Source organism: Pleurodeles waltl, chromosome 8 (assembly GCF_031143425.1).
Source record: "Pleurodeles waltl isolate 20211129_DDA chromosome 8, aPleWal1.hap1.20221129, whole genome shotgun sequence".
Taxonomy (NCBI): Eukaryota; Metazoa; Chordata; class Amphibia; order Caudata; family Salamandridae; genus Pleurodeles; species Pleurodeles waltl.
Window position 1 is genome coordinate 163,272,256 of NC_090447.1, and position 26,233 is coordinate 163,298,488.

A 26,233-nucleotide genomic window follows, 5' to 3' on the forward strand; every position below is an offset into this window, starting at 1 on the left:
GTTTGGAGGTGAAAGGGGACAGTGAAGTCAGGACATTTTAAAATTGGTTGGGTAGTGAGATATCTTTGTAGGGTATGGTAACTACGGGATTGTACTGGGTTTAAATTCGTGATATTTTTGGGCTGACCTTTCCTCAGGAGATCGGTTAGGGGAGCGGCCACGGTGGAATAATGGGGTATAAATCTTCGATAATACCCTACCAAGCCTAAGAATGACCGGACCTCCTTTTTCGTTGTGGGTGTCTCTACGCGTAGGATGGCTTCAACTTTATTCATTTGTGGTTTGAGTATACCTTTCCCTATATGATATCCTAGATACGAGATCTCATTGAATGCCAACCGGCTTTTGGAGGCGTTGGCTGTTAATCCAGCCCCTCGCAATGCTGTAAAGATGTTGTTTAAATGTGTCAAGTGGTCCTCCCAAGTCTCGCTGTGGATAACGATATCATCCAGATACGCGGCAGCGTACCTGGTATGAGGTCGTAGAATGGTATCGATGAGACGCTGGAAGGTGGCGGGTGCCCCATGTAACCCGAAAGGGAGAACATTAAAATGATATAGTCCCGAAGGAGTAGAGAAGGCCGTTTTCTCTTTATCTTCTGGCGTCAAAGGAATCTGCCAGTAGCCTTTTGTCAAGTCGAGTGTAGACATGTACTTAGCTTTTCCTAACTTCTCTAATAGTTCGTCCACCCGTGGAAGAGGATATGTGTCAAACTGGGATATAGAATTGACTTGTCTAAAGTCAATACAGAAACGAATAGACCCATCTGGTTTTGGTACTAATACCACCGGTGAACACCAGGGACTCTGGGAAGGCTCTATAATACCTAGGTCTAACATCTTTTCTATTTCGTTTTCTACCAAGATCTTTCTAGCTTCAGGGATACGATATGGTCGTAACCGTATGACCTTGCCAGGTGGGGTTATGATTTGATGGTGTACTAACTTGGTCCGGCCTGGTATCACGGAGAATACATGGGCCTGATCATGGAGGAGCTGGGTTAACTGCCCCCTCTGTTGGATTGAGATTTCGCTGTTTATGGGAGGCACCTCGTTTCCGCTAGGATGTTCAGTGGGACACCACCCTATCTCCAGTTCCTTAACGGTGTTAACTAGGCAACCCCTGGTTGGTTCTCCCTGTGGCTCTTCCCACTTTTTCAATAGATTAACATGAAAGATCTGTGACCGGTTGGAATTGTCTGTGAGCTGGACCTTATAGGTCACTGGTGTTACTACCCCTATCACTTTATAGGGTCCCTGCCACTTTGCCAGCAGCTTGTTGTCTGAACTGGGGAGAAGCACTAATACCCTATCACCTAGGGAAAAGGTCCTTAGTTGGGTATTCCTGTCGTAATATCTTTTCTGCTTTTCTTGGGCCTTCTCCATATGTTCCCTTACGTTCTCCCACACATTTTGGATGTTGGATTTTAACTCCTGGGTATATTCTAAGAGGGATTTTTCTCCATCCTCCTCTTCCCATAACTCTGCAGCCATATCTAGCAAGGTCCTGGGTTGTCGTCCGAACAATAATTCAAATGGACTATGGCCCGTGGAGGCTTGCTCATGGGTCCTGATAGCGTATAACACTAATGGGAGTTTTCTATCCCAGTCCTTACCTGTCTCTGAAATAGATTTCTTTAACAGAGTTTTCAGAGTACGGTTATACCTTTCCACCAAACCATCCGTTTGAGGATGATAGACCGCTGTCCGCAACTGTTTGATCCCCAGAAGCTGACATATTTGTGACATCAAGGTGGACATGAACTGGGTACCTTGGTCTGTTAAGATTTCTCGGGGAAAGCCTATTCGGGAGAAGAACCCTATCATGGCATGGGCTACGCTCTTGGAGTTAATAGTGCTGAGTGGGATGGCTTCTGGGTATCTAGTGGCATAATCTACCAATACTAGTATGTAACGGTATCCCCTAGAAGAAGGTAGGAGAGGGCCTACAATGTCCATTCCTATTCTTGAAAAGGGGATGTCTATTATGGGAAGCAGTTGCAGGGGAGCCCTTCCTTTGGGACCAGGATCAACCATTTGACATTTAGGACATTGTTGACAGAACCTCCTAATTTGTGAAAAGACCCCCGGCCAGTAGAATTTCCTCAACAGATACTCCTCTGTTTTCTCTCTTCCATAGTGACCCCTCCCCCGGCTGGCTATGGGCTAGGTGTAGGACTTGTGGTCTATAAGGTTCGGGAACTAATAGCTGTTTCTTTTCTTCCTGGTTATTACCAGTGACACGGTATAAGAGGTTTTTAATTATGGTGAAAGAAGGGCTTTTGTCTTGGGGTTTCCGGGGTCGTGCACTTTTCCAGGCATGGACCAAACTCGGGTCTTCTCTCTGACAACTACGGAATGGGGGAAGGTCAGTAAGGCTAAGGACCTTTGTAATTACCCGATTTGGACTCATGTTTCCTTGGGCGTAGACTTTTCTATTTTCTCTTTTTTCCTTTCGTGAGGGTCTGTATGTAACCACCGGTGGCGTTATAGTTGTACTAGAAAAGGGAGCTCTTTTCCACCATACACTCATGTCCTCAGAGTCTTTTGTACTGTCAAGAAGCTCCGAAAAGTCAGGGAAGTCGGTTCCTATGATAGCTTCTTCGACTAACAGTTCTACCACCCCCATCCTTATGGGGACTTCTTTTCCATCCCAGGACAGGGTCGTCCAGATTAGGGGGTATTCTCTCGTATCTCCATGAATACAACATATGGATACTGTAAGTCCGGGAGTAAAGGTTTTTCTTTCCAGTAAATCAGCACGTATCACAGACTGACTGCAACCTGAGTCGATAAGTGCCACTGTGGTTCTGCCATTGATAACAAGTCTCTTCCTGTATCGGGTCTCCTTTCCCCCTGTATAGAAGACTCTCCCCCTAGTGACTCCTATTTCCATCGGTTCTGATTTTTCCGTTTTCAGCGGGCAAACCCGGGCGATATGTCCCCACTCTCCACAGCTAAAACACTGTGGGTGTTGGGTATAGGGTCTCTCTAGTCCTCGCATTTTCCCCGGATCCTCGGTTGGTTTTCGTCCTAGGGATGGGGAGGGTCCGGGGTTCTGTCGGATGGGGTTAAGGGTTGGCCGTATGGGAGGGATTTTGAACTCGAGGGAGCGGTGAAAGGCGCAGGCTAATTCAATAGTGGTGTTTGTATCTGGACTTGGGTGTTGCTTAATCCAATTACGGGTATTGGTAGGTAGGGCATCTAGATACTGTTCTAAGAGAATAATCTCAATGATATCCTCCCTATTTGTCCCGATGGGACCTAGCCATTTGAGTCCCAAGTCCTTAATCCGGAAATACAGGGCCCGGGGATTCTCGGAGGGCCCCCATTTGGCTTTCCTAAACCGGACCCGGTAGTGTTCTGTATCAAACCCCACTCGCTCCAGGATACTCTTCTTAATATCCTGAGAGGGTGTCGTTCCGCCTGGGTTTACAGCTTGATAAGCCGCTTGGAGAGTTCCTGTTAATAACGGGGCGACATATTGGCCCCATCTATCCTGGGGCCAGGTGGCGGAAGTAGCAACCCGCTCGAAATTGGTGAAAAAGACATCCGGGTCTTCGCCCTCCTGGTATCGCTGCAGGACCGAACTGGGAACGTTCGGATGTACCCGGGTGGCGGCAATAGTGTCCGTGAGGTTTTTGATTGCAGTCTCATGGACCAACTGATTGTTGGCCATGATAGTGGCCTGACTTTTAAGAGCACTTTGTAGGGCCTCCCTTTCCACTTTAGCCTCCTTTTGCTGCTCTTCCCATACTACTTGCAGATGTCTCTGCCCTGCGGCTAGCTGCTGCATCATCTCTGATAGGGTAGGTGTACCCTCCATCGTCTTAGGTTACCTGTCGTTGTTCCAATATCCCACTTCTGACACCACTGTAATGGGTTCTTTATCCCGAAACAATTGAAAGGGATATTGGAATAAGGTAACAGGCGCAGAAGGTGAGGGTTTAGTTAATTTATTTGTGCTTCGGTTTTATGGGTGTCGCCTTTTATCCTATGTTCCTGGTTCACAAGGATAAAGCACCTGTAGTCCAAAAGAAAACTAACAAAGTTCCCTTTTTTCTTTTCTTTCAGGGTTGTGAATGATAGTCCACAAGTGGCCGGGTCCAGCTTTGGGAAGGTCTCCGATCTTCCTCTACGTCAGTGGGCCAGGTTCTCCAAAACAAAAATAGAAGAAGGACAACAAAACAGGTAAGTGGGATATATATATTGCAAGGATATAAGGTTAGTAGGGTCGTGGGGGAATAGGCATAAGTGAAGGGAGGTGAGGATACAACAGCTCTCTAGTTTGTGGTTCTATTTATAGGTGCTCTCAGGCATTCCTTTCTGTCTAGAAGTCTTCTGGCTGTCGGTACCTTGGTGCGGTTAGGTTTATTTTTAGGATTTTCTGCTAGATGGTCTCCCCTTCCTTGCAGGATCTCCCTCTCTTTCCCTTGTCCCCCCCTGTTCCCAACAGCCACCCTCTCGTAATACCCCAGCTGTGGTACGAACGTACCTGAGTTGGCCACGCCCCTCCGGGGACGCGGCCGGCGTTTTCGCAGTCTCCCGGCTTCTCACTGACGGGGGCGGGAGGGCCCCCGAGGCTTTCCTTCTCGTTCCGATCCTCTGCTCCTTCGACGATTTCCTTCCTCTCGGTCTCCGGCGTCCGAGCGTCCTTCTCTCCTGGTCGCGTTCGGCAAGAGTCTTCTTCCGTCTTCCTTTCTCCGTTTCCTCTTGGTCCGTCTTTTCTTTCAGTTTCCGCCCAGACGCCGAAGGCGTCTGACGTCATAGGGTGGCGTCTCCCTCGAGTGTGTTGGGGGCCGTCAATCGCGGCCGTCGTGGTATTTTGTATATCGGCATCCGGAACCGTCCGGTTACAATATATTTATTAACTATTCAATTGCTAATTACGTACGCAAATTGTGTTAATATAATTTTTAATTTATATTTTAGGTGCTGGTTGTTGTGTTTGTAGGTGTATATGGTGGGAAGTTACATAACTATCACATTTTTTAAAATATCTATTTGAATTTTAATTATGTTAATTGTTTAATAATTATATTGGTTGTGTTTGTAGACTAATATGAAGTATTTAAGTAATAATTAACATTTAAATGTTCATTTATTAATTGTCATTGCTTAATATGTTACTTGTGTTCGTTTTTTATTTTAACTACATTTTAATCTGGGCTGATACATTTGTGGGAGTATAGTGTAGGAATTTAACTAAATAATTAACAATTTTATTTTAGTTGGTATCAATTATTTAAAAAAATAGTAATTATGTAAAATGTTTAACTGTTAAATTTATCTATACATTTTTATATTTTTTTGGTGAATTGAGTTATTAAATTATGTTATGTGTTTTAAGTGAAATGTTTTCCCTACGGTTGCACAGACTGGAGTGGGAATAGTAAATTTGACCCCAAATGGAGTCCAACGCTTTCCCTACTGGTGCATAGACTGGAGGGGGAACAGTAAATTGTACTCCTCCTTAGTTCAACACTTTTCCTACTGTTGCACAGACTGGAGTGGGAATAGTAAATTGCATTCCTACAGAGTCCAGTGCTTTCCCTAGTGTTGCACAGACTGGAGTGGGAATAGTACATTTTACCCCTTTAAACTCCAAGGCTTTCCCTACTGTTGCATAGACTGGAGGGAGTGGGAATAGCAAATTTTACCCCTCCGGAGTTCAATGTTTTCCCGACTGTTGCACAGACTGGAGTATGAATGCTATATTTTGCCCCTATGAAGTATAATGCTATTATTACCAAACTTTATTATATTGATTAATAATGTGTACATGTGTGTGTGTATGTATAAATATATATATATATATATATATCTTTGTACAACACGCTCCATTGAGGGGCCACAGACCCTAACAGGGCAGCCTCCGCATGAGGGCGAAGCATCCCATCTTAACATAGAACAAAAGTAGCTAAGGCACCAGTTTGGGATCCATCCAAACATTTTATTCCAGAGTGAACAACAACTCTCCTTTTTCTGACGCGTTTCGGCTCCAACTGCCTTGTTCACAGGTGAGACAATACAAGTGATCACAAAGCTAGTGCTTTTTAAATTGTTGATCATGTGACCTGATAATCACGAACTCCATGTCCCAAGGTGCACCATTCCATGTTCTTAAACTCTGGTGCTGAATCATTGTACTGCATAAAATAGCGTTTTGGGCACCAAAGTTACAATGTAAATTGGAAAAGTGTCCTTATTTAAAGTTGTTGCCCATATTCCTCTCGTTATAAGGAGGTCCCAAACAGCTAGAAGGGAGGTAAAATACCTCTCTCCCATCCCTTGCTCACCTCCGTTTGACCTTCTGTCTCGGATAAATAAGGACACTTTTCCAATTTACATTGTAACTTTGGTGCCCAAAACGCTATTTTATGCAGTACAATGATTCAGCACCAGAGTTTAAGAACATGGAATGGTGCACCTCGGGACATGGAGTTCGTGATTATCAGGTCACATGATCAACAATTTAAAAAGCACTGGCTTTGTGATCACTTGTATTGTCTCACCTGTGAACAAGTCAGTTGGAGCCGAAACGCGTCAGAAAAAGGAGAGTTGTTGTTCACTCTGGAATAAAATGTTTGGATGGATCCCAAACTGGTGCCTTAGCTACTTTTGTTCTATGTTAAGATGGGATGCTTCGCCCTCATGCGGAGGCTGCCCTGTTAGGGTCTGTGGCCCCTCAATGGAGCGTGTTGTACAAAGATTTTTATTGAAGGGGCCCGACCCGCTTTCCTCAGTGAGAACCACGGCATTTATCCGAGACAGAAGGTCAAACGGAGGTGAGCAAGGGATGGGAGAGAGGTATTTTACCTCCCTTCTAGCTGTTTGGGACCTCCTTATAACGAGAGGAATATGGGCAACAACTTTAAATAAGGACACTTTTCCAATGTACATTGTAACTTTGGTGCCCAAAACGCTATTTTATGCAGTACAATGATTCAGCACCAGAGTTTAAGAACATGGAATGGTGCACCTTGGGACATGGAGTTCGTGATTATCAGGTCACATGATCAACAATTTAAAAAGCACTGGCTTTGTGATCACTTGTATTGTCTCACCTGTGAACAAGGCAGTTGGAGCCGAAACGCGTCAGAAAAAGGAGAGTTGTTGTTCACTCTGGAATAAAATGTTTGGATGGATCCCATTTAATGTTTTGGATTTGATTTTGTTATATTGTGTATACTTTATATATTAATAAATAAAATACCAATATATGTTTTTATAGTAGCAAATTTAAACAAATGCAAAAAAGTAATATAATGTAAATTATATGTTTTAATGATAGTGGTATAATATATAGAGCTATGTATAAACATTCACACATGTAATTATGTATTTATTTTTATATAAGTATATATTTATTTTTAATATTAAATATTACTGAAATGTATTTAATATACATTATATTAATGTTATGTATTCAAATATTTATAATGTACTATTTTCTACTGTCTATATATAAAAAAATTATATTGTCTCATTTTTTACTATGTTAGTGTGAACCGATATTTGATATTTTTGTACTCACCATTATAACTATAGAAAAACAATATTTGAATCAACAAAATCTTTGACACAATATTTGTGTATCACAATATTTTTTGCCTCAGTATTATCTCACTGATCTGCAGTTATGTCAGCGATTGGCAACGCTGCAATCCCAGCAGCAGATGTGACCGGTGACTCCTGGATGATGCCATCTTGAACTGTCCCAGCATGCTGTGCAGGACAGTTGGGACTGAGGTGGAACCTTGTGATGCTAAAAGGGACCAAGGACTTTTCTCTACTTGACCCCGCGACAGTCGGTCTCTCCAAGGGCCAGTGGGTTTGGCCCCCTTGCACCATTTGAGGACCAGTTTGGGGAAAGAGATGGCGTCCACCCCCAGAGACAAAGACCAGGAGGAAAGGTGGCACAGTCAGCCAGTGGAACCAGCTACTTGTAGATTACGCCACTTTGGAAGTGATATGGTCTGGTGAAACTGCTCCTGGTGGCTAGCACTCACCAGCAGGAGTAAAATGGGCTAAAGATTGTCCAAATCAGCCCAAAAAGGCCACAAACGAAGCATGCGGGGCTGCGCCGCATCTCCTTTCCACTAAACCACGGTGGGCCAGGGTTTGAGATTCAGCATGAGAATTATTTTATTAGAGGGAGGGGACATGCGTGGGTTCCGATCCCCATTTACACATTTGCCCCCAGGGGTGCCCATCTTCCTGGGAACCAATGCAGCGAGTGAGGCAGCCCCAACTTTGGGCCCTCAATTGTGGTGAGCTTGACCCCCACTCCCTATGCCTTGACTCGCGGGAGTGGGGAAGCTACTGCAGAAAACAAACATTATGCCTGCAGAAGCGGGCAAGGGAGCAGAGTTACCAGCTCCCGTAAGTAGCGGAGGAGATTCTGCCCTCATGGAGAGCCAACAGGGAAGCCAGGGATAGGCTCCCTGTGCTGTCCCCACCAAAGAAAGGGTGGGAGTGGGCACCCGTAAGAGAGCAAAAACAACAAATGTAAAAGGAAAGTGGCTCTCCCAGAAGCAACGGGAGAGACTCTCATAAAATATTCACTGTTTATGGCTGGAGTGACCTATAATGCCCTGCAGGGCTTGTCAATTTGCATATTTTTTGTGCTTTGTGGTGGCCCCTGGAGGACAAGGGCACCACCACTGCATTTTGAAAGTGTTGTAGGGGGCTAAAAGAGTTACAGCAGCCCCGTCCCAGAAGTAATATTTGAAAACTGACTGTACGTTTGTAAGGTCCGGAATCCATGGCTCTCTGAAATGTTCACTTAATTCTGAAAGCACTTCCTAAGATGGAGCTTTTGCTATACAGCTGGGAGTGCAGCACCTTCTAAGAGCTGGTTATCTGACTGCATTTTTGGGGGCTGAAGGTTTGTATGGATAAAACATAGATTGAAGCACTGTCCAGGAGATGGTTCTATAGATGCAGTGTAGGTGGCCTGAAGATGGCACCCTCTAGGGACTGTTTTTATAGTTGTATTTCATGCAGTCTGAAAATATGTAAATGTTATGTTCATTTTACAATGTTTTATTAACATAGTAATGTTGACTGATTATAGAAAAATGGATATGCTTTATTCACATGAATAATTGCATGTACACCTGTTTATTGCACTAACCCACACAATGATGGTGTTTTGAATATGCAGTTTGTTGTTCCTGTAATATGGTGAACCCTTGATAATGCCAATAGGCCTCTTTTACCTAGAATTACTCCCCTATATTGTGATATGTCATTTGGTATAGTAGGGGGACTGTGATTTTGGGGGTCATGACCCTTTCAGGGTCAAATGTGATTTTATGATGTTATCTAAGGTATTTTGTAATCTGCCTTATGTCTATATTTGTGAATGAATGCATAGTATGTAGTGGTGTGCTTGTATAATAAATGTACTTTTCCTATCCTAAAGCAAAAGAACTGACTGGACAATCATTTAATGAGTGTTATTATTGCATGCCAGCAAATGGTGATTATTAGCCTACACCACGCCCCATGAGTAGGCCTTGGTCAGCTCTGCCTCATTACCCTGAAAGAGTCAAGTGCTACAATAGGGTGCTTGGTTCCAAGTAAGGGGCATTTGTGGATTTATAATTTGTGCAGGCCTCACATCCTGCACAACCAATACCCCAATTTCCTACATAAGCAATCCTCCAGATTGGATTTAAGAATTTGGAAATATCCTCTGGAAAGATTTCTTACCATTCCATGCTTTTCTGGTAATACTGTTAAATATTACCAACTGCCTGTTTGGCATGAGGTTTTTGCCTTGCAAATCTATAAGAATAAAGTAGGTGGATTAATGCCTATATAAGAGGGTCCTCGGCACCTACATAAAAAAGCGAATTCAGAAAATGGGAAATTCCTATGTTGAGTCAACATAGTAATTTGTTGACAATAAATGCAAAGCACGCTATTAACAATGCACAGAATGTTGTCGATCTTTTGGCTCATCAAAATGTTCATTTAATGGCAGTGAGAGAGACTTGGTTTAACAAAAGCTGCCAAGTACATTTGTAGTATATATTACCACACTCATACCAAGCAATATGTGTTACTCATTAGGGAAAAAGAGGTGGAGAGCAACAGTGTTTTAATAGAACAACCCAAGTGTACTCAGCTTCAAGATGTCTTCTACTCATCATTTTAACAAGTAAACATATAGGGCCTTATTCTCAAACGAAACTTTGTTGTACGTTTAGTAGTCCTACAAGATGTAGGACAAAATATACTACAAAATGCCTATTCTTATGTTTGTGATGCTCTCCGCCCTGGCTGCAGAGTCTCCTCACACGTAAGTATAGAATTTAGTAATAAATGCGGGAGAGACACAGAGGACTGGATGGTAAAAGCCGCTGGCTTGCGACTAAAGGGGAAGCGATCAGGTAAGAGTAAAAGGGGTTTAGGGAGGATCACAGAGGTGTTTGGAGGGGATGTTGCTCACCCATGCAAGACTAAGTGAATTCCCGGGGGTGGAGACATATCGCTTACACTTTTGTATTAAGTTTACACTCAGTGGTGCAGATTTATGGAAAGTGGCGCTGCACCTAGTGCAGCAGCACTTTCCATGCGCCCCTTAGCATCCCCCTACTGCCACCATATGTGCGCCGTAATTAAAATACGGCGTACCATGGCGTAGCGTAGTGGGCAATAGTGTAATTTTAGTTGGCGCTATTGATGTACTCTGCAGGAGTAGCACCAAAATATTGGCGCTACTACTGCAGAGTACATAGGGCTCCATTCTAAAGAATGGAAGCCCCCTTTTAACGCCTGCTCTCGAGCAAAAGTGCTGTAAAAAAATGGTGCAAGGAAATCTTATAGATTTCCTTGCACCATTTTTCTGGCTCTCCTAACGGGGGAACGCCCACTTTGCATAGCTATGCCTGGCACTGGCATAATGTAGTGCAAATGGGTTACAGGGTGTTGCAATGCATGCATTGAGCAACCCTGTAATTTCGGCGCAGAGATTTCGGCCTCGTTGGGCCACATAAACATAAAAAATAATTACATTTATTTGGCGCAAAGTGGAGCTAGGGGACTATAAATATCCCCCAGAGCTTGTACATACCAAAAGTAGTAAACCTACTGCAAAGTGTAAACTTATTCAAAAGTGTAAATTATCTTTATGAATCAGACCCTAAGTGTACATCGGAAGATGATTATATGTATAATATTTTTGCGGTATATTGATCACCCCAGCGCAACTCAGTTTTAAAAAAATTATTTAATGAGTTCTGCACTTACATTTTAAAGTTCAGAAGTTGGGTTTAAATTTTAGGTGATTTTAGTGTTCCACTTAGGAAAGATAAGCAAGCGTAACATATCAAATGAAATAGAATTCTGGTTCAAAATATAAGGGCCATTTCTGAGGCAGATCTACATGCGCAGTTACACCATTGGTTGGATATTTATGACAGCTCAACAACTATGCTACAGAACTTTCAGAAGAAAGGTGAGGCAATAATTAATATACTTTTCCTAATTAAAAGCAGAATAATATGTTTTGCACAAAAATCAAACCTTGGGTTTACAAGATGAATTAATTAAACTTAAATGAGGGGATCATAAGCTTTAAACACTTGGGGGCATAATTACCAGCCCTTTGCGCCGCCGGTGCATCACTGTTTATGATGCACTAGTGGCAAAGAGTGCAGACACATACCTATGAGGCCACGCAAAGACCCTTTTTTCATAGATATGATATAAGGCAGTGCAGCTTAAGTTGCTGCGTTGCCTTACACTGCATCAGGTGGACATTCTATTGGCGTTTAGGTGGGTTTTCCCACACAACACCCATGGATTTTGATGCTGCCCCAGATTTACTGAACAACGTAAACCTGTGGCAGCACTAAAACCGTACTCCTCCTCAGGGAAGGCATAATGAGGAGAAATATCTTTATTTCTCCTCATTTATTTCCTTTTTCTAAGTGAGCTGCAGAATGCAGCACACATAGAAAGAGGAAAAAGCCTCCATGGATTGTTTTTGTGCAGGAAGGTGCCCAATCCATTGTACAAGGATACCTGCATTGGCACCAGATTGTGTGCCGGCACTGGCTGAAAGGCAGGAATGCACCATATTGCATAATTATAGTGCATTCCTGCCTTTACAAATTGGCGTAGAGCAGGGCAGCAAAAGGACTTATGACGCTGTCCTACACCAATTCTTGGTAAATAGGCTCCCTAGTGTAAGTCACAACAAGGTTAACCTGTAAAAAAAATGATCATGAATAAGAAAAATACTAAAACTAAACTTTATTATTATGGAAATAGAATTAAAGCAGTTGCACGATCCAAACTGAACATTTTAAAGGTAAAAAAGAGCTAACTCCGCATTTATATCACAAAATTCCATCTGAGATACAATCCCAAGCTTCCTGTGATTAAATAAATAGTTATTTTCAGCAAAAGAAATACTCAACTTAAGTACCAACATAGCACTGGGATAGGTTCACCCAGTGACTCACATTTTTATAAATCCATTTTGATACTCTTCTAACTCCTTCAAACTAGTATCTTCACGAGATATAGAACATATTGTAGTAGGTTTACACCCTACTGCCTTCAGGCAGGATATTGTTCCAGCTGAATTTGTAAAGCAAAATATTAGTTTACAGATCAGTCCATATATCAACTGGATAATTAATGTTTAAGAGTGATAAAATACTAAGGGCCTCATTAAGAGTTTGACGGAGGGGATTACTCTGTCACAAACATGACGGATATCCCGTCCACCGTATTACAAGTTCCATCATATCCTATGGAATTTGCAATCCGGCGGCCGGGATATCTGCCACGTTTGTGATTGGAGTATCCCATCCGCCAAGATCGTACTGAACCCCTAAATGCTCGCTAATGATTGAGCTTCAAAATGAAAAAATTGAAATCTTACTCTGGGACATGAATCAAGTTAAAAACTGAATTCTGACCATGTGGGTTTCAGGCCTTTGCCAAATCCCATGCTAAAAGAAAAGTCACTGGGAGTAGTTTATGATTCAGCCCTATCTATAGTCACCCAAATAAGTATTTATCAAGTCAGTTCCTTTCCAGCTTAAAACATTTAGAGTATTGACCCTTTACTTCAAACCACTCAGCTCGTGTACAGAAATTCTTTCAACTGCCTGAACATTGGCCAATTTGAAATTGGCTACTTTTATCTCTCATGTGCAAAACCGTGCATGGCTTATGCAGGGCTTATGTCTAAATTATTTAGAAACTGACTTCCAGAGTAAGCAGTTTGTTAAGTTAAAGTCTGCAGCTGACACCAAGCTGGCTCTCCTAGGCTGGACGATGCTCAAATAGGAAGAAAAAATGTTCACTGTGGCTTGCGCTACTTTATAGAATATCTTGTCTCCTACTTGAAGAAATAGCAACGTTGAGTTTATTTAAAAATTTGATGTTCTATAATTCTTCCACTTTTCAGGTAGGCTGTTTTATTTGTTGATTTTAATCTAATAGTTGAATACACTGTACTAATCTTACTTTTATTGTCTCTTTTATTCTAATAATTTATAGTTTGTGATTGGTTTATGTTTGTGTGATTTATGGCTTGTAGTTGCCTTATATAGAAATGAAGTGAAAAATCACAACTATTATAACAGGAACCACTGTGGCAGAGAGCAGGCAGTGCTGTCTATGTGTAGTGTGTGTAGGGAGAGCCTACACCTTGAAAGGTCACCTGGCATTTGTAAGACCATACTTGGGAGTCTTGTCTTCTTATGGTTCCAACAGGCTGTTCCTGAATCATCCTTGTTCCAGCCTCCCATTGGGTATTGAGATACTTGTTTAGGTAGTCTTTTTTGTTACATCATCACATCAGAACATATGGGGAACAGAAGTTCATTAGAAGGCCTTGTGAATTTCCACAACCTCCCTCTGTTAAAGAGTGAAGTTACAGAAAGGACTTGAGGTTTCTTTCCAATACATTCTGGTACTGCTTTTGTTGCTCTTGTGGTATTGGGAACACTCCCTGGAGTAATGTGTGGAAAGAGGCAAGTGATAGTTCCCTACCTGCATACAAGCCTGAATTCCCCTGATGCCTAAAGAGTAAGGCAGGACCCGCGAGTAGGGGGTGCTAAGTAGAGGAGAATCAAAGTTTTATCTGCTGATTGTGCCCGCAAGAGATTTTACTCTCCTCTGCAGGTCCTGCAAGAGCCTATGCATATCATACCATTCCCCTGAAATACCTTCCCAGTCCATCCTTCAAGCAAATGCCTGCAACAACCAGCCTACAGTATGACAGTGTACAGATGGTCAGCATATGAATGTAGTTGGAGTTTTTCTTATGAATTTGTAAATTTGAAAATAAAAAGATGAAACAATTAAGAGGTACCTCAAAGTACCAGGAATCAAAGGCCAGGTGCCTCTATTTGAAAACAACAGTACATATAAACTAAAATACTTTCCACAAGTCTTTAAAAAAAAAGGACAGGCTCTATAAAAAAATGAGAGGTGACAGAGAATTTTAGTACTGCCAATCATTTCAAGCTTGGGAAAAACAAATTGCGAGAGTTCACGCCACTGTTCTTTCCTGACTGCCATTTGCAGATTTGTAAGATTTGGCATTTTTAGAGATACTTAGATGCTGTTGTGAGGCAATTTCAGATGGGTTAGATAGTGGAAAATGTAAATGTATTGAGGCTTCAGCTACGGTGCTATACAAAGGTAGATTACAGGTCATGCAAAATAAAAAGATGCTCTACTCTTTATCAGTATGTGAAGCTAACATATACTTACAGCCAATTCAAAATGCGAGAGTCTCATTGTCAAAAGAATTATGTAAAACTTTTCCATTTAATACTGATGCTTCAGACTCCACCTCCTCAGATTAATGCATAACAGTTTGATTTTTACCCCTTCAGAGCTTAAAAGTGGAGACTAGCAGGAGTAAACTGACAGCTCTGGTTTGGACCACAGAAGATGAGACTTTCTATTGGGAGGCAGGTGGGAGGACAAGAGAACAACCTAAAAGGGGATGTGTGTAAAACCTATTGGAAAAGAAGAATGAAGCTGAGACTGGTAAACGTTGTTTCTTTAAGTTGTTTCAAAAGGCACCCAATTGGGTTTAATGCTTTTAACCTTTTTAGCCAAATAGAAGTGACACAGGTGCCACCATTAATCTAGCAGGGGGAATTAGATGAAGTTATGTACTTGGAATATAAATGGTATATGGAATAAACTCAAAAAAGCAAAGAGTTTGCACTAGGTAGAGATTGTGAACTATGACATTACCGATCTACAAGAGACTCGTCTTAAAAGCAAAGAGGCACAGGAATTGATCACCTCGCAATGGACGTGACCAAGATATTTTCCAAACCCAAATATGAATATTAGGGAGTTGCTATTTTAAGTCAATGGTGTATAATACAAACTTTTTATTCAGAGTATAAACTAAATGTAATTGTTCTCCATTGGTACAAATGTTGATGGTCCTAATTCTGCTAAAGAACTGGCAGAGTACATAATTACTAAAGATAGTCTGTATATTTTTCAAATTCTTTAAATGCACAGATAAATAAATCTATGTTTACTGGTCCAGGTAGACTTTCAAAATTAAGAAGCCCATTCAGAAACATGAAAAATGATCTAAAAACAGCTGGCATAAAGTGTTATTCAGGTAACAAAAGATTGTCTTCGTAGCCGGCTAAATAAAAAACAATTTCCGAAATTAGACAATTATCTCATCTCAAACAAATTGATTAATTAAAGGTAGACAGATGTATCTTTTTAGAGGCAGAGTTTGGAGAGAAGCTTGCTATTACGAGCCAACATTTTATATGATGACAATTAGTTTCATGATTTATTGATATTATGAGATACTCCAAAACCCATAATAAGAGGTTTATAAATCAGCAGAACAAACTTCAAATTTAAGTTAATAATATAGAACTTGAATTGACAAAATTGTTGAACAAACCTGGTGCTGAAACAAATGTAAGAGCTATTGCAGAGAAAAAGGTAATCTAACTTTTAGATAAAACTTTTAAAAAGACTTACCATAGCAAAGTATAGGACATAGTGATATACAGCATGGAAGAAATATTAAAAGACTTCACAAAACAAATTTTATTACAAATGTTATAAGAAAGAACATGAAGTTTGTGAAGAAGCTCGTAAAGTTAACTACTACAACTGGGGCTTCCCAAATTAGGAAGGGGGGCAACAATTGCTAGTTCCTCCTATTATATAAGAAGCAATACTAGACATCCAAACAAGGCAATTCAATGAGAAAGTTTCAGGCACAGAGAGACGTGCCTTTTAATTTCATAAAATCTTTCCAGACTTATCATTCCCTTAGTTTAATCTTTATTCAATGAGCAGTTGCCAAAGGCTTCCTAATTCCTTATCAAAAAATGGATGTGATGATTTATGCAAATTTTCTTTCAAACAGAATAAATAAGATGTTAGACTCTTTGATGCACAGGGATCATTAGGGATTATTCTTACTCTATTATTCACAGATGTGCACAGGTTAGGCCACACACTTAATACAGCTATGACTGAAAAATCCCTCTTGGGATGCATTTTGTTGACACAAATATTGCACAACCTCCTGGGCTGTAGCTATTTGAAAATATTACTTCTTTCATACTTTGCATTGCCTAAAGGCTACATTAAAGGAACATAGGCACTTTCTTTTCTAAAAAAACAAGTGGCTTGAGTGGTATTAGACCGATGCTTATCTAATGGATTTAGAATATGTGAGGAGGCAGGGCTGTCCTTTATCTCCCCTCCTGTTTAGCTAGACGGCCTCTAGACCAAAAACTCAAATTAGACTTTCTCTCCTTTTGTCTATAACAATCAAGTACCTAAATCTACATTCTATGTTGATGATTTATTAATCTATACCAACTACCTCGAAATGATACTAAAGTTCACTAATGAAATCTTTAAACAATTTCAATATATGGTGGAGTATAAGGTAAATTCAACCAAATGCAAAATCTGCAATGGATTAGCTCGTTTCTCAATCCCCTAGAGAAAATAATGGTGAATTATTTTATTATTTTGGTGTTTAAATGACTAAAAAGTGGGAGGACTTAAAAAGATCAATATTGACTCCGTCTCAACAGCTATCAAAATTTAGTTTATGAAATATAATTTCTAGTATGTCCCTCTAACTGGAAGGATTAATATTATTAAAATGATGATTATAAATAAACTGAATTTTCTTTTTCACATGCTCCCATTATATTAAAAAACAAATTCTTGAATAAAACACAGTCAAAAATTTCAAAATGTATCTGGGCCAAAATCTGTCCTTGATTAGCATGTAAATAATTAAAAACATCCTTGAACAAAGGAGGATGGATTCTACCAGATGTTAAATGCACTACTGGGCATGAGACCCCTACAGAATGAGAACTTAGCTCTCTAGGGAAGTTGAAGAGGAATCATTTTAGCAATTAAGAATGCTATTGTTGACCTATTCCATGCTGCAGGTTTTCTACATAGTTTTTGTGACATCCTATTCTTGAAGAAGGTAACATTCAAAGTCTTGAGGTATGTAAGGCACACTGACGAAACATCATTTGGAATTTTAAAAATAATTATAATCTCAAAAATGTATCCATATTGCCATTCGGTCCTCCTCTGGCTTACAATATATATTGGCCCTCTATATAAGCTTCTAGTACAAGTGAAAATGAAGATAAGTTAAGATCGTTTTCTGGTTAAACATTTATTAGCATGGAACAAACAGAATATAGAGATGAAGACTAATCAGCGTTTAAATGATGAAAGGGACCATTTTGAGAAATACTTGGCTAATCTAGAGGGGACTGTAGTTGGTGGTTAGCTTAAAGAAGATCTTTTAGAGTCCGAGTGTAGAAACATCTCAATATCATAATTAAATGCTGCCTTGCTTGAAGCAGACAATGGTGAAATAACAATACACCTAAGATGAAAGGGCAAATTAAATTAGATCTACTAATATATTAGTACTGAAAAGAATTAGTGAAGCAGATGCATGACAAAGGCAAATCAGTGAACTACAAAAAGAAACATTAGTTTGTTCTTTTCTTTTTATAGTTCCTACCAGATTGTCAAACTAAGATAACCAAAATAAGAAAAATATGCCTGGGGTGGCAATATCCAGACACCACACTTGTATGCTCCCTAGCTTTGACACTTTTTCACCGTTTTGGGTTAAAGTGTTTGTGCTTTAGGTTGCGTGGTCAATCAAAGAATTACAGCAAGCCTCCCCTCACTCTACCTTCACTCATTGTTAGGTTTAAGCATCAAGAGGTGTCCAGTGTGCAAAGCAAATGGCCTTTTTATGCAGTATGCCTTGCACAGATACAAATGTTGAGAAGCTGGAGATCAGAAGTCTGCCCTTCCATAGCACTATGGCAGCATGAAATGATAAAGAAAATAGAATATAGACCATGAATACAGAAGAAGATTCTTGTCAGGGTGCCATTAACTGTCTTATAGAAGACATGAGGAAAACCTTTTGGCAGATATTGAAAACAAAATATGGGCTTTTTGAAATTGTAACTTGAGCCATTTATATTTTCCTTTAAAATTGTCCAATATGTTTTCTTTTTCTTCGGATGGCTGGAAAATAAAACTCCAGATGATTGGACTGCAAATCAAGAAAACTAGGTTTGGCTACTTGCTAATTTCTTGGAATATTTTTTTGGCTGATGTGTTGGTAGCCTGAGGATAGTGTGACAGCCCCTCGTGAAGCAGATAAGGGAAAAATAAGAAAATCATAATGTTTAGCAAGATTTCAGGCACGTTTAGACAGCTTGTTGGATCACAATGGCTTGGGTGCTGGATAGGAGAACTATGGAGTGGTGGGGTAGGACAATGGAGGACTTGTTCGCATAAGATTTCCATTGCTTTTAACCTACAATTCTGTGAAACGTATTTTACACTTTTTAAATCCCTCACTCCACTTAGTTTTCCACCATGAACAAAGTGAGTTTCTTCATCTGTTGAGCCTAAATGTCCTCAAAAGCACTCCTTCACAAAACAGAGCACAAGGGAGAGAAAGAGAACTTCATTGGGTATGGTGAGCCTAGTGTGACAGATCTACAGGGGTTAAACCGGTCCTAAGAGAGAGCTTAGCAAATGGCAAAAATTAATCTGGGAAGGAAGTCTGCAGGGAGTGAGATCTGCCAAGTAAAAAGGATGTACTGAAAAATCCGCTACGGATGTGATGCGCCTTGTGTGAGGGACGTGCAAGGGATTAGTACAAACCCAGGTGTGAGAGCTGCAATGATGAGATGTATTACAGGGGTAGGAGCTTCAGAGGGTGTGTCTGCAGACAAATCTAGGGTAAGATGTGTCATATGAAAGAGGCTTACAGGAGGCAATATGTGCTTAGAGAGAGAGAGAGAGACTAATCTGAAGGCATAAGATGTGCCTTCAGACAGAAAGAGATCTCCAGAGGGTATGGACATCTACAGATCATCTGAGGCACCTTACAAGACATATTTGGAAGTTGGGATGTGCCCTGGGATAGATATTTTTTCAAAAGTGATGTTGTCATGGGAAAAAGATCAGCAGGATTTGAAAGTTGCATTAGGAGAGGGGGTCACAGTGTGAGATGTGTCTCAGAATAGAGACTTGCAGAAGTGATATACTGGAGGCATCAGCAGAAACACTAGTTCCGCAAAGAATAGATCTATTAGCACACAGAGATGGGGATGAACCAAGTAGTAAACACACACTTGATTTGGTAATTTCGAGGCCACTTATATGAAATAACATTTCCTTAATAATACATCTGAAAGGATATTTCAATTTACCTGCAGTCTTGTGCATCTATATGGTCATGGAACTCCCCAGCAACTTGCATTGTCATGATAATAATACAGTTGGAGGTACATTATCCCATATATAAAGAGTTTTATATAGTGCTGACACAACCATTAGGGCCTGATTAGAGTTCTGCAGACTGGTACTCCATCACAAACATTATGGATATCTTGTCCACCATATTGCAAGTGCATTCATGTTTAATGCACTTGTGATACAGCAGACTTGATATCATTCATGTTTGTGACCGAGTACCCATCCACCAAGATCTAAATCAGGCCCTTAGCAACAGAATATTTATTTATCTCTTTATTTGTTTTTTTGAGATTTATATAGCTCTGACACAGCACCTTTGTCACTACAGAACTCTGGAGAGAAAATGTAATAAGGGGTTCAGAACCCAACCTGATGTAATGGAAGGTTCTGTACCCAAGCACTTTTCAGTCACTCAAGATGGTTTTAGTTATTGATGTCTACATAGTCGTAGGGTTTCTTAACTGGCAGTAGTTGCTTTCAGCTCCCATCTGAAGCTGTATTTATTTCTACAGATTTAAAAATGAAACAGTACTTGCCTGCTCTGGTCCATGTGCATAAGGGCCTACGACAAGATTATGGGCCAGATCTAGAGTTTGGTAGATGGTACTCTACTCTACTAGGACATAATGTTGTCCACCACCCTGATGGATTACTATCTGCCAAATTTAGAGATCACTGCTAGTTCAGTGGACATCTCTGTACCTTGACTGGAACTGCTGTCATGACTGTTTCTGTCAAGGTACAAAATGTTTGGTCGATGGTGGCCAATGGTTTTCATGGCCATCCACCAAACTCCTGACCCTAAACTGAGCAGGTAGACCTTTATTACTTGGGCAAACAGACACCTCCACAGCATTTTCAATGCAGTACCTTGTCCAACAATGTACTAGTATCAAACAGTCTAACCACAAGTGAAGTGAGCATTTACAAATACCAGGTTTGTCCAGGTGATTTGGATGTATTGGTCTGGATCCTAAACCATTTTTGATTGGCACCATTTCAGGTCCTTGGTGATAAGTCAAATAAGTGCTTGGTGCAAACACCTTTTACCACTGTATCATGAAAGCAGGTTTCTGAAGGTGGTAATGTTTGATAACTTGTGAATATTTATGTGCCATTTTGAAGTAGTGGTGATATGGTCCGCTGTTTTTTGTGCTGCTGTATTTTTTGTGAAGCATTATTTTAACATGTCGTTTTTTGAGTTATACTCTGGTTGTTATCTTGTGCTTTGACTTTTGTTGTAGTGTATGATCTGTTAAATTGTATAGCGATGGTGCTTTGTATTGTTATTTTTACATGTTCTGTGGTTTACTTTTCAAATGTCAATGAAACACTGCTACTTTTCCAGCCAAAAGAAGCAATTGCAAATGTCATGCATTCGACCCGTAACGGCTCACCTGTCATATCAGCTGAAAAAACACTGCACTGAACCATGTTCCTCCTCCCTGCCTCCGATGTTTGGGGGTTCATCGCAAATTTCTCCTTAACGATCACATGTCAACAGTTTAAACCACAGTGCTATTTGTTGCGCCCTCAGTTTCCCTACCTGCAGATGTGATGAGATGCAAATTCTAATGGCGCTTGTCGCCAGCGTAAAGTAAAGGAGGATAGATTAATTCAGAAGAGCAATGACAGATTAGAGGTGGAAAATATCTTGAAGGTAGGTTTATTGTTTGCACCTCTACCACAATGTAGTCCCAACTCACCAGTCTTGGAATGTAGCACTTGATCAGAGACAACTCCAACTCAGAATTGCCCCGTCCCCTTCATGGAAACAAATGTCATGACAGTCCCATGACAATCAACCTCTGACTACTGCCTAAGGTGGTAAAATACTGTTGCTGCAGGTCTTCAATTACTTAATGCACTATCAGCCCGAAACTGTGGCAGAGACATGTCTTGAATTAACTCTTTCAAGGCTCACTGATCATCTAAAAGAGCTCAATGGCACTTGCCATTCTAATGCACTCCTTAATTCTGTGTCATGCGCATTTGGGTTTGGCAATCATTTGAGTATCTTCTGTATCCATCATATAGCTGTTGCTACATCAGTGTAACTCAAAGTATGGGCTGGGGGCTGCCTGCAGCCATCCTACACTTCACATGCGGCACAGATTATCAGCAGCACTTTCTGCTGTTTCCTTCAGAGAGCACTAACATTCAGAAAGATGTTAAATGAATGGTCAAACTTTTAATTACAAACTAACTAAAGTAAAGCAAAATAAGCAAATAAAGTATCCTGCACCATGTAGCCACCCACAAAGCCCCACTCCCATCCTGTTAGCATTAATGTGGCCCTTGGGATCAGCACACACCATACTTTGAGGCCCCCTCGGTAAATGTTTGTGCGTATCTATGTGCTACAATAACACTTCTGAAGATTCATTATGCACTACCACCTACCCCAAGAAGCAGTGATTGGAACACATAGCCTCAGAAATACCTTGCTGTTAGAGATTAGAGAAAAAGTAGAACCTGAGTAAAAAAATATCATTTTGCATGTGTCTCAGAACATTCTTTCACAAGAACTGTGTAGGTTGAGGTGCAAATGTTCACAAATAGATAAGCAAATGGCCGGTAACAGTCACAACTCAGTTTTTTTTAAAAGCTGTGGTTTTGCAGAAGAGATGAGACTTCTTTAAGAAAATTGAATGAACTTTGAGTATAAGTGTTTATCACTTTACACCTGGACACTTTGTTCTATTACTGCTGCTAGAAATATTTATGGATGCACTTGATAGACACCAAGAATTACTGTACACATTCAATGTTATCATTGGTAACTGTAAAAAAGTCACTAATTTTACTGTAAAATAAAGTTTATCTCTGCATTTGTATATGATTAAATGCCAGCAATTATAAAATACTCTTGTTATGAAAAAGAAGATCTAAAAATTTAGAGCTTGATTTAGAATTTTGGGGACAGGATACTCAACCAAATAAGTGTGCCTGCTGTATTTAGAGTCGGAAGGACCACTATATTTCTACCAGCAGGGCCACCATCTACACGGAAGGCCCCAAGTCAGTTGGGCTGGCAGAAACCTTACAGCGCCAATTCAAAGGATTTGGGGAAATTGGAGTCAGTACATCAAACCATCCACCCTATTTAGAGCAGGAGGTCTCATGTACTGTTTTTTGTCATGGAGACTGCTGGGAAAAGCCTGAAAGGCCAGAAGACAACAAAAGACAAACAGGTTTCACCTATGCAAGATCTATTGCCATTGTTAATGTTTTTCAGACTTGTTGAGCAGCAGCAAAGGCTGCTGTTAAACATAGTTTAAAGTAAAGGAATAAAAGCACTATGAGGCTTCCATCATTGACCGCGTCACATTGCTTTTTTTCTTTACTTTAAACAATGTTGCACAGCAGCAGTCACTGCTGTGCATCGTGTAAGAAAAGGAAAAAAAAAGTACCTGCTGAAGCGTGCGGCCAGTGGGAAGACACTGGCCTCAGACAGAAAACTGTTAGACCAAGGCAAGGACAAACACTGAGGGCCCCAGGAGGAAGCCAGAGGTGCTGACCAACAAGAAGCAAGGAAAGAAGAGTGACGTACAGGTCAATCAATAGTAAGTAGTGGGCAAGGATATTTTAAGCTTTTTTTCCAGTTCACAAAAGATTTTGCCACCAGTGCATTCGCTGTCTCGGAAAAAACTAAATAAAATGTTTTCAAAATCATTAGAGAAAACTCCCAGTGTGTGGGGGCCATTAGTATCTTGTTTTACAAGACCCATCTCCAGCTTTGGAAGCTTGTTTTTGTAAAAATAATACGTTTGCTGAGCGGCCACATAGCACATGGTTTGGCTCCTCTGGAAGAATAGTGATTTCCACTCGCCCGGAAGAGATCTCTACACATGGAAGGCAGTAGTCCACCATTGCCACCTTGGGGGGTTGGGGACACCCACCAAATTATACAAGAAGCTCCTAGTTTTAATTATTATATCAATAAACGTTTCCAACATAGTGTACAGTACGGTAAACTGTGTCTCCTCGTGCTGGACACAAGAAATATAAACTCATACATTTATTACTGTGGTGAAGCCTGAAACACACAGATCCAACATTATATAGGAAAAGTCAATGTGCATCACAGATTTGTAAGTTCTAGATCAGGAAATGGCAATTAAAACATACATGGACGTCTGCCTATCGTTGACTATTTGCTGAAACATAGGTGTTTGTTGCCTCTGTCTTACTGGCAGAGCAAACCCAAATTGTTTGCTGTTATGTTTATCAACCAGCACTAACCCCAGGTTCTTATACAGTAGTTCTTATACGAGAAGGAGATAGGTGTTACCATATTTTCATATGCTTCTCAGTGGTTGTCGCCACCATCATGAATCTCCGACCATACTACCAATGCACACATCTCACATTTAAGGAAAGTGCTGAGTCTACGCCCCAGCTAGTTCTGTTGGTGTAAACCATTGACCTGAAAGTACCTCCGCCCCGGGCTATGCTGTACCGATTTGGTGTTTGAAAAAAGCTTGCAATGGTATTGCTTTGGCAATACCTGTATCTTGTGTGGTACAGAAGCTTCCACGACTGCTATCTTTACCGTTTCAGTATGTGTGAGGGATGTTTGCAATGCTGCTACTGCCTGAAAAGTAACATTCATTGTTTGTATGTCGGAGAGGTGGCATGCATCACTGAGAGCCTGAATTAGGAGTCGGTGGAGGGGAATACTCCGTCACAACCCCCCCCCCCTTTGGGGATCGTTATAGGCGGACAGGATATCCGTCACATTTGTGCCAGAGTATTCCATCCGGCGACATCTAAATCAGGCCCTAAGTATCATTTTTTACACGAAACAACTAATCTATAACTACTGACATGCTATTCCACTAGTAATTATATTTCAGTCTTAAATATTTTAGTAGTTTTAATCTCTGGGCGGGAAGTCCGACCATTGTTATTACCCAAAGGCAGCATAGCAAGTTTGAAAGTTTGAAGACCAGTGGTACAGGGGTTCACGAAGTCCAAAAGTATTTTTGCCTCTAAGGATGAACACCATTGAGATGCTTTACCGCACTACACCACAAACCACTCTCTTTTCCATGTTTGAAAAAAGTGAACGAATGTGGAATATGATTATTTTCCTCCACTTTGCAAAACCTTTGTGACTCAAAGGACGTAAACTAAAATGTGTTAATATCAAATGATGCACCTTTTTGGCGAGAGTGTTCATTGATATGGAAACAGAAACACATTTACAACAGTGACTGTGACGAGAAACAGGAACATTGGATTTTTATTGTTGGAATACTTATTGTTATTTTTGTTGCAATAATGATTTACTTTAGGAAACATAAAGATGTACAAATGTGGAAATATTCCCTTTTCGAGGCGAATAGGGAATTTTGGTGATTCTTTTTCTAAACAAAAATGATTGGCAGATACACATTATAGCATTGTGATAAACATTACTTTCTAATAAGGGTTGCTGGTACACAAACAGATGGCTTCAAAGGCAATTAGATTCCCGAGCCATGGTGTGCATATTCCTGTTGTGAAATGGAATTGACGTGTTACTCCCACTTAGCAAAACAAAAGACAAGCAGAAAAGAGCTTAACAATCATTCCCCTTCCGCTGATAAAATGAAAGACAAACACAGTGCGCACGAAATAGTAATTATGTGAGTTTCGAGAGCAAAGTCTTGCCTAAAGAATATTTTCATAAACCCTTTTCAGAGAACTTCCAATGAAGAAGAATACTGATCTTATTGAAAAGTCATAGATCAAAGTGAAAGCTGCACTTACCATAGTCAGGGTGAAAGGATGCTGTTCTAATGCCGACACTCCTGGGCAGTGCAGAATAATATACTGCCAGAAACAGCACACAAGCATGAAAAAGAACGAAATATTGTGTAAGCGCATTATTGTCATGCATGCACTCGCCAATCCATTAAATATTCATCCTAAAGTACACATATTTGTACCTGGCCGGCCAGTGTAGTACTATGTAGCTATGAATTTCTATGTGTAGATAAATACAATAGCAAAAAATCCTGCTAGTTACAGCATCTGAAAGGATGCACTGACTGCAGTCACACAACTAGTTATAAATCAGATTGTGGTTCATAATGAACAAGTTACTTACCTTCGGCAACCATCTATCTAGTGGATACCCTGTCTAGTCTCAGATTCCTCACCTTTAGAATAGGTGCCAGACTGGATTTGGAGATTTTTTTCAGCAGGACTCCCTGTGTACTTGTTGTTGGAACTTAGACCTCCGCAATGACTTCATACCACCACAGACGTCATGGAACAGAGCCCCATATAGGCATCACCCTTGTGTGCTGATGACAATTTCTTAAACCTTTTCCTTCTGTGCCATCAAGTGCAAGCACTACCAAACAACTGCAGGTGACAGTGTGCCAAAATCTACTTTGGAAATGTATTATGATGCTCAGGAGTCC

The 26,233-nt window shown here is 40.6% G+C and overlaps 1 protein-coding gene across 2 annotated transcripts in view; it reads right to left on the reverse strand.

The window, feature by feature from the left end:
- NOX4 (NADPH oxidase 4) overlaps positions 1-26,233 on the reverse strand; it is a 759,149-nt gene that overhangs the window by 339,018 nt on the left and 393,898 nt on the right. For both annotated transcript variants that reach the window (XM_069204008.1, XM_069204009.1), the window contains one exon: positions 25,575-25,637. In XM_069204008.1, the coding sequence (XP_069060109.1) occupies positions 25,575-25,637 (63 nt within the window). The remainder of the gene's footprint in view (positions 1-25,574; positions 25,638-26,233) is intronic.